The sequence below is a fragment of the Jaculus jaculus genome, chromosome 1 (genome assembly GCF_020740685.1).
Source record: "Jaculus jaculus isolate mJacJac1 chromosome 1, mJacJac1.mat.Y.cur, whole genome shotgun sequence".
In the NCBI taxonomy this organism is placed as follows: Eukaryota; Metazoa; Chordata; class Mammalia; order Rodentia; family Dipodidae; genus Jaculus; species Jaculus jaculus.
Window position 1 is genome coordinate 220,844,492 of NC_059102.1, and position 15,784 is coordinate 220,860,275.

The 15,784-nt window shown below is 43.1% G+C and overlaps 2 protein-coding genes across 10 annotated transcripts in view; one reads left to right on the forward strand and one right to left on the reverse strand.

Moving 5' to 3' along the window:
• Calr3 (calreticulin 3) overlaps positions 1–5,289 on the reverse strand; it is a 74,473-nt gene extending 69,184 nt beyond the window's left edge. The window contains exons 1-3 of one of the 2 annotated variants that reach the window (XM_045159056.1): positions 5,141–5,289; positions 4,922–5,023; positions 594–797 (exon numbers count right to left, since the gene is read on the reverse strand). In XM_045159056.1, the coding sequence (XP_045014991.1) occupies positions 594–797; positions 4,922–5,023; positions 5,141–5,231 (397 nt within the window). In that variant the 5' untranslated portion in view covers positions 5,232–5,289. The remainder of the gene's footprint in view (positions 1–593; positions 798–4,921; positions 5,024–5,140) is intronic. The other variant, XM_045159063.1, reaches the window with a different exon arrangement.
• Positions 5,290–5,476: 187 nt separating this feature from the next.
• C1H19orf44 (chromosome 1 C19orf44 homolog) overlaps positions 5,477–15,784 on the forward strand; it is a 30,680-nt gene continuing 20,372 nt past the window's right edge. For 5 of the 8 annotated variants that reach the window (XM_045148390.1, XM_045148398.1, XM_045148402.1 and 2 more), the window contains exon 1: positions 7,512–7,529. The gene's annotated coding sequence lies outside the window, so the exon portion shown is untranslated. Of the gene's footprint in view, positions 5,546–7,511; positions 7,530–15,784 lie in introns of those variants that run through there. The other 3 variants (XM_045148397.1, XM_045148395.1, XM_045148394.1) reach the window with 3 other exon arrangements.

Here is a 15,784-nt window from a genome sequence, read left to right on the forward strand (position 1 = left end):
CTGGTCATTAAGACTTTGAAGACAAGCACCTTAGCTGCTGAGCCATCTCTTCACCCCTGCTTTTTGCTTTTTTTTTTTCTTTTGTGGTTTTTTGAGGTAGTGTTTTTCTGTAACCCAAACAGGCCTGGAATTCACTATGTATGTAGTCTCAGGCTGGCCTTGAGCTTATGGTGATCCTCCTACCTCTACTTCCCAAGTGCTGGGATTAAGGCATGCACCACCACACCTGACATTCCTTTTTTTAATTTTTTATTATTCTATTACAGAGAGAAAAAGAGGCACAGAGAGAGAGAGAGAGAGAGAGAGAGAGAGAGAGAGAATGGGCATGCCAGGGCATCCAGCCACCGCAGATGAACTCCAGACATGTGCGCCCCCTTGTGCGTCTGGCTAACATGGGTCCTGGGGAATTGAGCCTTGAATCAGGCTCCTTAGGCTTCACAGGCAAGCACTTAACCGCTAAACCATCTATCCAGCCCAACATTCCTTTTTTTTTTTCTTAGAGAGATTTTTTATTTATTAGAAACAGACAGAGGGAAAGAGAGAGTTATGTCAGTATGAAGATAGAAATGGCCACACTGCATGTCTGAACTCACCAAACATGATGTAGTACTGTGATTTTCCATTCATGGTCTTCTGATCCAGGTCTGCAGGGAAGAGCTTGATGTATCCTCCACCGCAGTCCATCTTCTGCTCATGTTTCACCGTGTACTGAATAACTAGGGTCTTCCCTTTGTTGCTGAATGGCTTAAAGCGTGCAGAGATGGCATAGAACCGGCTGTTCTGGGTGGTCTGCAGGCCTTTCAAGAGAAAGTACTTGTGAGGAATTAGGAATACTGCTACACTCAATAACATGTCGATGCTAAACACACTTCTCTCTCCACCCTTTTTTGGCTAAATGCATATATTATGCTTACCAAACTGCCTGGTAAGCACTTCTCCTAATGTTCATACCCATATATTAATGCTACTCTCACTTTTAGAGAAGCTTCTCTTTTCAGATGGTGGTGACCACTGGGATGACTCAAAAGGCACCATAGTGCTGAGAAGTAGGGACAGTGGAGTGTTCAGCACTGACATATCTCTATCATAGCTTTCAAGGCTCAGCATTCATTGCAGAAGAGTTGGCAGAAAGAATGTAAGAGTCAGAGGAAGGGTAGGACTGCTTACCATGCAATCTTCTAGACACAAAATGGCCTGGATAACCATGACCTCACAGTACATGGTAATACCTACACAAGACACTCATAATAGGAGGAAAAGGTGATGACATCAAAATAAAAGAGACTTTCCAGGTGTGTTGGTGAATGCCTTTAATCCCAGCACTCAGGAGGCAGAGGAAGGGGAGAATTGCCATGAGCTCAAGGCCACCTGAGACTACATAATGAATTCTAGGTCATCCTGAGCTAGAGTGAGACCCTACTTCAAAAACAAAACCAAAAAATAAATAAGTGATTTGTGAAGGGGAACATGAGGGAGGGGAGAAAATTATCATTATTTATTGCCTATAAGTATGGAAATTATCAATACAAGCATGTGGCTTTCTCTTTTTTATTTTTTTGTTTATTTTTATTTGAGAGTGACAGAGAGAAAGAGAGAGAGAGACAGACAGAATAGGCATGCCAGGGCCTCCAGCCACTGCAATGAACTCCAGACACATGTGCCCCCTTGTGCATCTGGCTTATGAGGGTCCTGGGGAATTGAGCCTTGAACTGGCGTCCTTAGGCTTCACAGGCAAGCTTTTAACCACTAAGCCATCTCTTCAGCCCTCTCTTTTCTTTTGAAGCAGGGGCTCAGGCTAGTCTAGGCTAGCTTTGAATTCAGTGATTCTCCTACTGTGACTTTCTCTTTTTATGCTTTATTTTTTCTGTTAGGAATGGAACCTAAGCTCTCATTCATGCTAGAAAAGTGTTCTACCATTGAGCTATGCCCTCAGATCCTCAGACTATCTTTTTTTTTTCCTGAGGTATGGTCTCACTCTAGCCCAAGCTGACCTGGAACTCACTCTCTAGTACCAGGCTGGCCTCGAACTCACAGCAATCCTCCTACCTCTGCCTTCTGAGTGCTGAGATTAAAGGCATGTGCCACTATGCCTGGCTTCAGACTATCTTTTTTTTTTAATTGAAAATATTTTATAATCAGTTCTCTAGAATCCTAGTCATCTAAATACATGAAAAAAATATTTGGTAGAACACTTCAGTATTTTTTTTTTTTTTTTTGGATTTTTCGAGGTAGGGTCTCACTCTGGTCCAGGCTGACCTGGAATTAACTGTCATCTCAGGGTGGTCTTGAACTCATGGCAATCCTCCTACCTCTGCCTCCCGAGTGCTGGGATTAAAGGTGTGTACCACCACACCCAGCCACTTCAGTATTTTTTTTTTTGTTTTTCGAGGTAGGGTCTCACTCTGGTCCAGGCTGACCTGGAATTCACTCTGTCATCTCAGGATGGCCTTGAACTCACGGTGATCCTCCTACCTCTGCCACCACGCCCGGCATCACTTCAGTATTTTTAAACAATGAAAATAAAGATTTCACTAGAGGATGGTAAAAGTATTTTACAAATATAAATTCAGGCTTCCTCACATTTTCCAGAGCAGCTACACAGTAAAAATATATCAAGAAATATGACAGTAATACCTCAAATACAAGGTTCCAAAGTCCAACAGTCACATTGAGATTTACCAAAACTAACTGCAAATCACAGTAACAGTAAGGCACTGAAGCCTATTTCATTTGATGCCTCAGCTAACTCTTCAAGATGCAAAAAAGGAAGAACTGATTTTGACATGGCCTGGGCTGTCTCCTGGGAATTATTATTCCTATATGGAGTTGTGTTGCCCCAGGACAAAAGCACCATGCCACCAACTTCTGCTGGCACTTTGCAGAGAAAAACAGCAGCTCCTAATGTAGTCCACCCTTTCCAGTTTTTATTCCCTCAGACTATCTTTGAGCTAATGTTTTTATGAGACAAAGTCTCTGCCAAGTAGCTATGGGTAGCCTCAAACTCCCAGAAATCCTCATGTGTCAACTGCCCTCCCTGCTCCAACCAGCACTGAGATTACAGGTATGAGACAGTAGCCCAGCATTTATTTCTGTTTTCTTTTCTTTTTTTTTTTTTTTTTTTTTTTTTTGGTTTTTCGAGGTAGGGTCTCACTCTAGCCCAGGCTGACCTGGAATTCACTATGGAGTCTCAGGGTGGCCTCGAACTCATGGTGATCCTCCTACCCATGCCTTCCGAGGGCTGGGATTAAAGGCGTGCGCCACCACACCCGGCTTGGCATTTATTTTTTAAAGACAGGATCTCATGTATCCTAAGCTGACTTTAAACTCCCTACATAGCTGGGGATGACCCTGAACTCCTGATACTACTGTCTCCACTTCTCAAGTGTTGGGATGGAAGGCATGCATAAAAGTCTAAGCTCAATAACTGAATCTTTTCTATGTATATAGGTGTGTACGAGCCATGGTGCATGTGTGATCAGAGAACAACCTCTCAAGAGGGTCAGTTTTCACCTTCCACCTTGTTTGTGACAGGAACTTTGTTCTTTGCTATTGTGAATGCCAGACTAGCTAGTCTGCAAGCCTGACACTCTCCTGACTCCACTCATCCTTGCCACAGCACTGGACCACAAACTACTTGTGTTCCACTTCATATGGATTCCTGAGCTCTGACCAGCAGCAAGCCCCCACTCAGCCACCTACCCAGTCTTTTTTTTTGCAGACAGGGTTTCCTAGGTAGCCCAGCCAATTTGACTAGTGACTAGCCAGTTTGATTAGTGATTCTCCCGCCTCAATTCCCAGTGCTTGGATCACAAGCATGCCTCACCATGCACAACTCGGTTTACTTTAATTTTTCTTTTGAGTTAGGGTCTTGCTAAGTAGCCCTGGCTGGTGTGAAACTTGCTATGTAGACCAGGCTGGTCTTGAGCAAACAGTGATCATCCTGCCTTTGCCTCTTGAGAGCTGGGTGCACCATGCCTGCTCTGGATTAAAAATAAACAAACAAAAAACCCAGCCTGTCATAGTGGCTCATGCACTTGGGTGGGTGGAGGAGGACTCACATGGTGAGTTCAAGGCCAACCTAGGCTAGATTGAGACCTTACTAAATTAAAATATAATAATAATAATAATTATATATATATATATATATATATATATATATATATATATATATATATATATGACACCAAAACAAACAAACAAAAGGCATACTTTTAATCCCAGCACTCAGGAAGGAGGCAGAGATGTAGAATTGCTGTGAGTTTGAGGGGATAGAGAGTGAGTTCCAGGTCAGCCTGGGCTACAGTAAGACTCTACCTCAAAAAGAGGTGGAGGGGAAGGGGAAGAGAGGGAGGAAGAAAAGGAGAGGGGGAAGGGGAGGGGAGGAGAAGAAACAAAAGGAAAAATAAGAGAATATATTTTATAGTCTTTTTAGATTTTCTTATTTTTTTAAATTTATTCGAGAGAGAAAGAGACGGGGGAAGGGGTAGGGAGGGAGGAAGGGGGAGGGGAAGAATATGGGCGTGCCAGCGTTTCCAGCTGCTGCAAACAAATGCCAGGCGCGCACGTGGCTAATGTGGGTATGTACTGAGAAATTCAACCTGGGTCCTTAGGCTTCGCAGGCAATGACCTTAACTGCTAACCCGTTTCTCCACCCCACTTTTCTTTCTTTTTTCTTGTTTTGGTTTTCTTTCAATTTTCTAATCTTTCTGTCCCTAGACAGGAGGATCAGGAGTTCAGGGCCTCTGCTGCATAATCAAATTTGAAAATAGGCTGGGCTACACGACATCTTGTCTCAAAAACCCAAAACCAAATCAAAACCCAAAGAAAGGAAGATTCTGTCTGTGCCTTGGTGACCCGAGAAATAGATGGAGTTCTATATGTGTTAATATCTGGCTCAATTTTCTCCTGATTCTACACTAACCTTTGTCTTTCTCTTTATGACCATAAAACTTTCCCGATGAGAGTCTAAAATGCCCAAATTTGGAGTCATTGGTGGACTGCACCCATCGGTTTCTCCAGCGCTCTGTGGAGGAAACAGACGGGTTAGAGCTGGAAAGTTCAAGGTATCAGAGGGAGGCTGGGGGACAAAGGCTTGCCTCACAAGCCGACCCCACCACCACCGCGGGCGTCGCCCCTTCACCTCCGTCTAGAAACTCTTCCTGGAAGTAAACAGTGGCTAGCGCCACCCTCAGCAAGCAGACAGCCCAGAGCGAGGCGCGAGCGGCAGCCATGGGGGCGTGCGCGGCGCTCCGTCTGGAGACCGCCCCTTAACTCCTAGCGCACTGTCTGGCAAGCGGGATCGTCCAGAAACTACAGCTCCCGTCACGCCTAGCGATTGTGACCTGGCGCGGTGCACCCCGGGCGAGCCCCGGAACTACCGCTCCCATGACGCTTCGAGATTGTGACTTGCGGCGCAATCGCCTGTGGGAGATGTAGTCTCCCTCTCTGCTAGCGCGGTTGCTCGGGGCAACGGCGCGGGGTCGCCTGGGTACTGGATCCGTGTCGTGGCGGTGAAACCTGGACAAAGTGCGCAGAGATCGGTGGGGTAGGCTAGGCGGCGATGGGATGGGCTGTCGCGAGGGACTGCTGGGGAGACCTGACTGGAGTCTGGGTTGCTGGGTTGGACCCGCGTCTCAGCCTGTTTCCCCATCCGAGGAGCGCTGGAGCGGGAACCAGTGCGAAGTGCTACAATGCGGAGACAAGCTCGATAGTCTGAGGGGCCTTATGGTTAAATGTTAAGTTTCTTTGCTTTTGGGAGTTTTCTTCTTTGTTCGTTTTTGAGACAAAGTCTAGCAATGGCTTCAAATTTCCTGTAGCTGAGACTAGCCTTGAATTCCTTATCTTACTACCTCCGCCAAGTGCGGGGATGGTAGCATGACATCATGTTAGTTTTATGCATGCTGTTTGGTGTTTGTTCCGTCATCAGAATTATTATTCATCACCATTATTATTTTTACTGTTATTATTGAATAAAATTCTACTCTGCACGAGCCATACTTACCATTTATTCCCTTTTAGTGTGTTTTTTAAAAATATACTTTATTTATTTCAGAAAGAGGTAGAGTGTGCGAGAGAGACACAATGGGCGCGCCAGGGCCCCCAGCCACTGCAGACAAACTCCAGATGCATGCGTACCCTTGTGCATTTGGTTTACATGAGTCCTGGAGAATCGAACTGGGACCCTTTGGCTTTGCAGGCAAGCACCTTAACCGCTAAGCCATCTCTCCAGCCCCCTTTTTGTGGTTTTTTTTTTTTTTGAAACTTTTTTTTTGTTTTATGTTTATTTATTTATTTGAAAGCGACAGACAGAGAAGGGGGGGGATGGGCACGCCAAGGCCTCCATCCACTGCAAACGAACTCCAGATGCATGAGCCCCCTTGTGCATCTGGCTAACGTGGGTCCTGGGGAATATGAGAGTCTTGTATAGGTAGTGCTAGGCACTGCGAAGTCATGGATAAACAGGTTATTTTGTATCTGGAAGAGTGCATTGTAAGGAGTCCTACTCTTCTTTTTTTTATTTTTTTTTAAAATTTTTATTTATTTATTTGAGAGCGACAGACACAGAGAGAAAGACAGATAGGGGGAGAGAGAGAGAATGGGCGCGCCAGGGCTTCCAGCCTCTGCAAACGAACTCCAGAGGCGTGCGCCCCCTTGTGCATCTGGCTAACGTGGGACCTGAGGAACCGAGCCTCGAACCGGGGTCCTTAGGCTTCACAGGCAAGCGCTTAACCGCTAAGCCATCTCTCCAGCCCAAGTCCTACCCTTCTTTCTGCCACCTCTTCCACAATGGACCCTGAGCCTTAGAAGGTGTGATAGAGATGTGTCAATGCTGAGCAGTCCTCTGTCACTTCTTCTCAGCACTGTGGTGCCTTGTGAGTCATCTCAGAGGTCACAACCATCTGAAAAGAGAAGCTTCTCTAACCAAAAATGAGAGTAGCATTAATATATGGGTCTGAACATTAAGAAAAGTGCCTATGGGGCAGTTTGGTGAGCATAATATATGTATTTAGCCAGATACCAGTAAGCATTACATCCCTAGGGCTCATGACTTCCCCTGTTACGGGTTTTCATTATTAGGTATGTACTCCTTCCCTGGAGCAAGCCTCCAGTCCAATTAAAAAGTGGTTGGTTTCCCCCATTGGCTCATTTGGCTTGGCTGGCCAAACTTAAGGCTTGCAGTGTCCACTGTTGCTTATTTCCACTGATGACTTCTTTCTCTCCCATGGCGCTGCACGCAGTGTAGCGTTTTCTACCTTTCTGTCAGCTGGTCAAAAGGGAGGAGGTTATCAGCTCAGCTTCAGCAGGATTTCTCAGTGACCTTGCAGCCCAAGTATGTGGTGTCTTCAGCAATAGGTCTTACCATCTATTCTTCATGGAAAACCAAAAGCCTCCGCAATGGTCTGTAATATTTTGGGGGGTATCAAGGACCTCCCTGGCCAATAGTTCATTGGAAGATATCCTATCCCTGGCACTGAAGATTTTTTTCTAGTTACAAACTGTGGCTTCTGGATGTGCCATTGTCTAAAAAGGTAGGTTTCCGTATGACTTATTTATACCCTCTTAATAGGTTTTTCGAGGTAGGGTCTCACTTTATCCCAGGCTTACCTGGAATTCACTATATAGTCAGTCTCAGGGTGGCCTCAAACTCACAGCAATCCTCTTACCACTGCTCCCTGAGTGCTGGGATTAAAGGTACCACCAATGTCCTCTTTACTCCGTCTCTTCCCCTGACCTTCCTTACCTTTCTACCCCCAGTAATCCGTTCTTCTGCTTACATATATGCAATACCATTCCCTTAAGTCCTTCCCTCTCCTACCTTCCTTATAGCCCCTTTCTAGCTTACTGGCCTCTGCTACCAAGTTTTATTCCAATTTGCATACAAGTCTCAACATTAGTAGCTAAGATCCACATATGAGAGAGAACATGTGGCACTTGGCTTTCTGGGCCCGTGTTACCTCACTAAGTATAATCCTTGGTAGATGCATCCATTTCCCTGTAAATTTCATTTTTCTTTACTGCAGAATGGAACTTCATTGTATAAATGTACCATATCTTCATTATCCACTCATCAATTGAGGGACATCTAGGCTGGTTCCATTTCCTAGCTACTGTGAATACAGTGGCAATAAACATGGATGTGCAAGTATCTCTAAGGTAGTGAGATGGGTCCTTAGGATATATGCCTGGGAGCGGTATAGCTGAGTCATATGGTAAATCTATTTTTAGCTGTCTCAGGAACCTCCACACTGATTTCCACAATGGCTGTACCAGATTATATTCCCACCAACAGTGTAGAAGGGTTCCTCTTTTTCTGTATCTTCACCAGCATTTATTGTTCTTTGTTTTCTTGATGATAGCCGTTCTGACAGAAGTGAGATGGAATCTCAAAAAATTTTTTTACATTAAAAAAAAATTTTATTTTATTAATTTACTTGACAGAAAGAGGGAGAGAGAGAGAGAGAGAGAGAGAGAGAGAGAGAGAGGGAGGGAGAATGGGTGTGCCAGGGCCTCCAGCTTCTGCAAATGAACTCCTGATGCTTCCCCCCCCTTGTGCATCTGGCTAACGTGGGTCCTGGGGAATCAAACCTGGGTCCTTTGACTTTGCGGGCAAACACATTAATCACTAAGTATCCCTCCAGCCCTCAAAGTAGTTTTAATTTGCATTTCTCTGATAGCTAAGGATGTAGAACATTTTTTAGATATTTATATGCCAGTTTTATTTCTTCTTTTGAGAACTCTCCATTTAGTTCCTTAGCCCATTTTAAAATATTTTATTGGGCTGGAGAGATGGTTTAGCAATTAAGCACTTGCCTGTGAAGCCTAAGGACCCTGGTTCGAGGCTCGATTCTCCAGAACTCACGTTAGCCAGATGCACAAGGAAGCGCATGTGTCTGGAGTTCGTTTGCAATGGCTGTAGGCCCTGGTGTACCCATTCTCTCTCCCTCTCTCTATCTGCCTCTTTCTCTGTCACTCTCAAATAAATAAGTAAAAATAACAAAATATTTTAAAAAATATTTTATTATTTTTATTTGTTTATTTGAGAGCTAGAGAGGAAGAGGCAGACAGAGGCAGAGAGAGAGAGAGAGAAAATGAGGGTGCTGTGCCAGAGCATCTGGCCATTGCAAACAAGTTCCAGACGCTTAGACCATCTTTTGCATTTGGCTTATGTGGGTCCTGGTGAATTGAACCTAGGTCCTTTGGCTTTGCAGGCAAGTGCCTTAATTGCTAAGCCATCTCTCTAACCCCATAGCCCACTTTTTAATTGGGTGGTTTGATTTTTTTTTTTTTTTTCAAGGTAGGGCTCACTGTAGCTCAGGCTGACCTGGAATTCACTATGTAGTCTCAGGGTGGCCTCGAACTCATAGTGACCTCCTACCTCTGCCTCCCAAGTGCTGGAATTAAAGGCATGCACCATCACATCTGGAAAGTTGTTTGATTTCTTATTATTTCATTTTTTGAGTTCTTTGTAAATCCTGGATATTAGTTTTCTGTCAGATATATAGCTGGCAAAGATTTTCTCCCATTTTGTAGGTTGCCTCTTTGCTCTATTCACAGTGTCCTTTGATGTAAAAGAGCTTTGTAGCTGGGTGTGGTGGCACACACCCTTAATCCCAATGTTTGAAAGGCAGGGGAAGGAGGATGGCTGTGAGTTTGAGCCCCCCCTGAGACTATTTAATGAATTCCAGGTCAGCCTGGGCTACAGTGAGACTCTACAAAGAAAAAAAAAGTCTTGTAATTTTTTAAGGTCCCAATGGTTAATTAGTGGTTTTATTTCCTGAGCAATTGGGGTGATATTCAGAAAGTCGTTGCCTATGCCAGTATGTTGAAGGGTTTCTTCTACTTTTTCCTGTAGCATTTTCAGAGTTTTAAGTGTGATATTAATGTCTTGGATCCATTTGGACTTAATTCTGGTGCATGGAGAAAGATAAGGATCTATTTTCATCCTTCTATGTATACATATCCAATTTTCCCAGCACCATTTGCTGAAGAGGTTGTCTTTCCTCCAATGAGTATTTTTGGCATTTTTGTCAAAGATCAGGTGGCTGTAGCTACCTGGACTTACATCTGGGTCCTCTATATTCTGTTCCATTGATCTACATGTCTGCTTTTGTACCAGTACCATACTGTTCTTGTTGCTATGGCTCTGTAGTATAGGTTAAAATCAGGTATGTTGCTCAAAATTGTTTTGGATATTTGAGGGTTTTTTGTGCTTCTTAGTGAATTTTTATTTTTTTTTAATTGTTTATTTATTTATTTGAGAGCAACAGACAGAGAGAGAAAGAGGCAAACAGACAGAGAGAGAGAATGGGCGTGCCAGGGCCTCCAGCCACTGCAAACGAACTCCAGATGCGTTGCGCCCCCTTGTGCATCTGGCTAACGTGGGTCCTGGGTAGTTGAGCCTCGAACCGGGGTCCTTAGGCTTCACAGGCAAGCACTTAACCGCTAAGCCATCTCTCTAGCCCTTCTTAGTGAATTTTAGGATTGTTTTTTCTATTTCTGTGAGGAAAGCCACTGGAATTTTAAAAAATTGTATTTATTTATTTGAGAGAGAAAGAGGGAGGGGAAAGGAGGGAGGGAGGGAGAGAGAGAGATTGAGAGAGGGAGAGAATGTGTGTTCCAGGGTCTCCAGATGCTGCTAACAAACTCCAGATGCATGTGCCAACTTGGGTATCTGGCTTATGTGGGTCCTGGGAATCAAACCAAGGTCCTTTGGCTTTGCAGGCAAGTACCTTAACCACTAAGCCATCTCTCCAGCCTGCCATTGGAATTTTGATGGGGATTTCATTAAATGTGTAGATTGCTTTTGGTAAGATTGCCATTTTCACAATATTGATTCTTCCAGTCTAAGAACATTGGATGTCTTCCCATTTCCTACTGTCTTCTACAATTTCTTTCTTGAGTATTTTGAGTTTTCATTGTAGAGATCCTTCACTTCCTTGGTTAGGTTATCCAAGGAGATAGATGTAGATGTAGATGTAGATGTAGATGTAGATGTAGATGTAGATGTAGATGTAGATATAGATATAGATATATGTGTCTGTGTGTGTATGTATGTATGTATGTATGTATGCATGCATGCATGCAATTGTAAATGGGAGTGATGCCATGATTTCATCCTCAACATGTTTATTGTTAGTATATAGAAAGGCTGTTGATTTCTGTGTATTTATTTTGTATCCTGCTACATTGCTAAAGTTGTTTATCGGCTCTAACAGTTTGCTGATAGAGTCTTTAGGGTCTTTATGTATAGAATCATATCATCTGCAAATAATGATAATTTGATCTCTTCTTTTCCAGTTTGTGTCCCTATTATGTGTGCCTCTTGCCTTATTGCTATAGCTAAGACTTCCAGTACTATAGTAAATGAAAGTGGGGACAGTGGACACCTTTGTCTTGTTCCTGATTTTAGTGGAAAATCTTCAAGGTTTTCCCTATTTAGTATTATGTTGGCTGTAGGTTTATAATAAGTAGACTTTGTTATGTTAAATATGTTCCTTCTGTTCCCAGTTTCTGTAGGACTTTTACCATGAAGGGATTTTAGATTTTGTCAAATGCCTTTTCTGCATCTATTGTGATGATCATGCGACTTTTGTCTTTTAGTCCATTTATATGGTGTATTACATTTATTGGTTTGCATGTGTTGAACCATCCCTGCATCTCTGGGATAAAGCCTACTTGGTCGGGGTGAATGATCTTTTTTTTAAAATATATTTTATTTATTTATTTATTAAAATTATTTTATTTTGGACTAGAGAGATGGCTTAGCGGTTAAGTGCTTGCCTGTGAAGCCTAAGGACCCCGGTTTGAGGCTTGATTCCTCAGGACTCATGTTAGCCAGACGCACAAGGGGGTGCATGCATCTGGAGTTTGTTTGCAGTGGCTGGAGGCCCTGGTGCGTCCATTCTCTCCCTCTCTCTCTCTCTCTGTCTCTTTCTCTGTCTGTCGCTCTCAAATAAATAAAAATAAACAAAAATATTTTAAGAAAATATTTTATTTTTATTTATTTATTTGATAGAGGAAGTGAGAGAGAGAGAGAGAATAGGCACGTCAGGGCCTCCAGCCACTGCAAATGAATTCCAGGTGTGTGCACCTCCTTGTGCATCTGGCTAACGTGGGTCCTGGCGAATCGAACCTGGGTCCTTGGGCTTTGCAGGCAAATGCCTTAACTGCTAAATCATCCCTCCAGCCCTGTTTTGTTTTGTTTTTTTTTTTTCGATATTTTATTTTTAGTGAATGATCTTTTTGATGTATTCTTCTTTTGTTTTATTTATTTATTTATTTATTTATTTATTTATTTATTTATTTGAGAGCAACAGACAGAGGCAAAGAGAGAGAGAAAAAAACAAAAAAAAGAGCCGGGCATGGTGGCACACGCCTTTTTTTTTTTTAATTTTTTATTTATTTATTTGAGAGTGACAGACACAGAGAGAAAGACAGATAGAGGGAGAGACAGAGAATGGGCGCGCCAGGGCCTCCAGCCTCTGCAAACAAGCTCCAGACGCGTGCGCCCCCTTGTGCATCTGGCTAACGTGGGACCTGGGGAACCGAGCCTCGAACCGGGGTCCTTAGGCTTCACAGGCAAGCGCTTAACCGCTAAGCCATCTCTCCAGCCCGGCACACGCCTTTAATCCCAGCACTTGGGAGGCAGAGGTAGGAGGATCGCCAAGAGTTCGAGGCCACCCTGAGACTACAGAGTGAATTCCAGGTCAGCCTGAGCTAGAGTGAGACCCTGCCTCGAAAAACCAAAAAAAAAAAAAAAGAGAGAGAGAGAGAGAGAGAGAGAGGATTATGTAGGTTCTGGGGAATCGAGCCTCGAGCTGGGGTCCTTAGGCTTCAGGCAAGCGCTCAACCGCTAAGCCATCTCTCCAGCCCCAACATATTCTTGCATTTTGTTAGCCAATATTTTGTTTAGAAATTTGCATCTATGTTCATGAGGTAGGTTGGTTCGTTCCTTCCTTCCTTCCTTCCTTCCTCCCTCCCTCCCTCCCTCCCTCCCTCCCTCCCTCCCTCCCTCTCTTCCTTCCTTCCTTCTTTCTTTCTTTTTGTTCTGTCTTTGTCTGGTATGGGGCTTATGCTGGCTTTATAGAAGGAGTTTGGTAGTATTCCTTCCTTTTCTATTTTATGGAAAAGTTTGAGAGGCATTGGTGTTAGTTCTTCCATGAAGGTCTGGTAAAATTCACCAATGAATCCATTTGGGCCTGGAATTTTTTAGTTGGGATTTTTTGCTTGGAACTCCATACTTGTTATAGGTCTATTTAAGTGGTTAATCTCATCTTGATTTAATTTTGATAGATCACATAAATCAAGGAAATGACTTATTTCATATTTTCAAACTTAGTGGAATATCTGTTCTTAAAGTATGTCCTTTTGGTTTTCTGAATTTCTTTGGTGTATATAGTAATAGTGTCTTTTTCATTTCTAATTTTATTAATATGTGTTTCTTCCCTCTATCTTTTGGTCATATTTGCTAAGGGTTTACCAATCTTGCTTATCCTTATGAAGAACCAACTTCTTGTTTCATTGATTCCTTATTTTGTTTGTTTATTTTCTATTTCATTAATTTCTGTCCTAATTTTTATTATTTCTTCCCATCTACTGATTTTTGGTTTGCTTTGTTCTTCTTTTTACAAGGTCTTAAGCATTAAGTTGTTTACTTGTGACATTTCTAATTTCTTAAATTTTTTTGTTTATTTTTATTTATTTGAGAGCGACAGAGAGAGAGAGAGAAAGAGGCAGGGAGCAAGAGAGAGAATGGGCACACCAGGGCTTCCAGCTACAGCAAATGAACTCCAGACGCGTGCACCCCCTTGTGCATCTGGCTAACGTGGGTCCTGGGGAATAGAATCTTGAACCGGGGTCCTTAGGCTTCACAGGCAAGCGCTTAACTGCTAAGCCATCTCTCCAGCCCCATTTCTAATTCTTTTTTTTTTTTTAATTTTATTTATTTATTTATTTTGAGAGCGACAGACACAGAGAGAAAGACAGATAGAGGGAGAGAGAGAGAATGGGCGCGCCAGGGCTTCCAGCCTCTGAAAACGAACTCCAGATGCGTGCGCCCCCTTGTGCATCTGGCTAACGTGGGACCTGGGGAACAGAGCCTGGAACCAGGGTCCTTAGGCTTCACAGGCAAGCGCTTAACCGCTAAGCCACCTCTCCAGCCCACCATTTCTAATTCTTAATGTACTTACTTAAAGCTAAAAATTTCCCTATTAAGACTGCCTTCATTGTGTCCCAAAGGTTTTGGTATGCTGTGTTCTCATTATCACTTGATTCTTTGAATTTTTTGATTTCCTTTTTGATTTCTTCATTGACCCATTCATCATGTAGTATTATATTGTTTAGCTCCCATTATCCTGTGTATACTGTTCAGCTTTTCTTTTTCGTTGTTGATTTGTAGTTTAATCCAATTGTGATCAGATAGAGTACAAGGAATTATTTCAATTTTCTTGCATTTGTTAAGGTTTGCTTTGCATCCTAATATCTGGTCTGTTGTAGAGAATGTTCTATGTGCTGCTGAAAAGAACATGTATTCTGCAGTATCTGAATAAAATGTTCTGTAGATATCTGTTAGGTCCATTTGTTCTGTGACCTCATTGAATCCAGATGCTTCTCTGTTTATTTTTTGCCAGGATGACCTGTCAATTGATGAGAGTGGGGTATTGAAGTCACCCACTACAACCATGTTTGGTATTATCTCTGACCTTAATTTTAATAGTGTTTGTTTGATGAAATTAGGAGCACCCCTGTTAGGCACATTTATGTTTAGAATTGTCATGTCTTCCTGTTGAATTTTTCCTTTAATCAATATAACTTGACCTTCTTTATTTTTCCTAACTAATGTTGGTTTGAAGTCTACCCTGTCGGATATTAGGATAGTGACCTATCCTATTAGGATAGGCCCATTTGCTTGAAATACCATTTTCCATCTTTTCACCCAAGAATATATCAATCAAATCTAACACATAACCTGCTCTGACATGGAAGGTGAGATTAGCACTTCCAGTGCAGGCCTATGTACCTGGCTTTGTGTAAGCAGGCCCTGCTACCTTTTGGGTGGCTTCCTGTCTCACCAATGCTGAGTGCCCACCTCAATCCGTCTGTGTTGTGCTGTGGATCTGGTGGTCTCATTGGCTATGCTGGATGCCCTGTGGAGGGGGGCTGAATGAGTTGTTTGGTGGTTTGTGGCACTGGCAGTTGGGGGAAGGGAGGCTGTGCAGGATGCCTGGACTTGTACCAGAGCTGCTCAGTTGGTCCTTTTTGTGTTCTCCTTCAGCAGCTGCTCAGCTGGTCTCTGCTGTTGTCCCCTTCAGGTTCCCTTGACTTTGCAAGGAGGCTGATGTAAATGGAAAATCCCTTCATCTAGTTTTTGCTCCTGTAGCTGTGCGCCAGCTGGGGTAGATGGGCCACTGGGGCCTCAGTGGGATTCTGGCCAGTTTCCTGCTTGCTAGAAGATCTGAGTCTCTCCTGCTTCTCTGCTTTGGTTGTTAATAACTTATACACCTTCACTCTTTGGCAGAAGGGTATATTTTGCTATTTTTCTGCTTATTTCCCTCCCTAGGCTACTTTGGCACAGCTGCTATGCTGCCTTCTTATCTGGAAATCAATTTTAATTTTCTTTTCTTTCTTTCATTCATTCATTCATTCTTTCTTTCTTTCTTTTCTTTTTTTTTTTTTTTGAGCTCAAGCTCACCTGGAATTCACTCTGTAATAGTCTCAGGGTGGCCTTGAACTCATGGCAATCTTCCTACCTCTGCCTCCCGAGTACACCACCATGCCTGGCAAT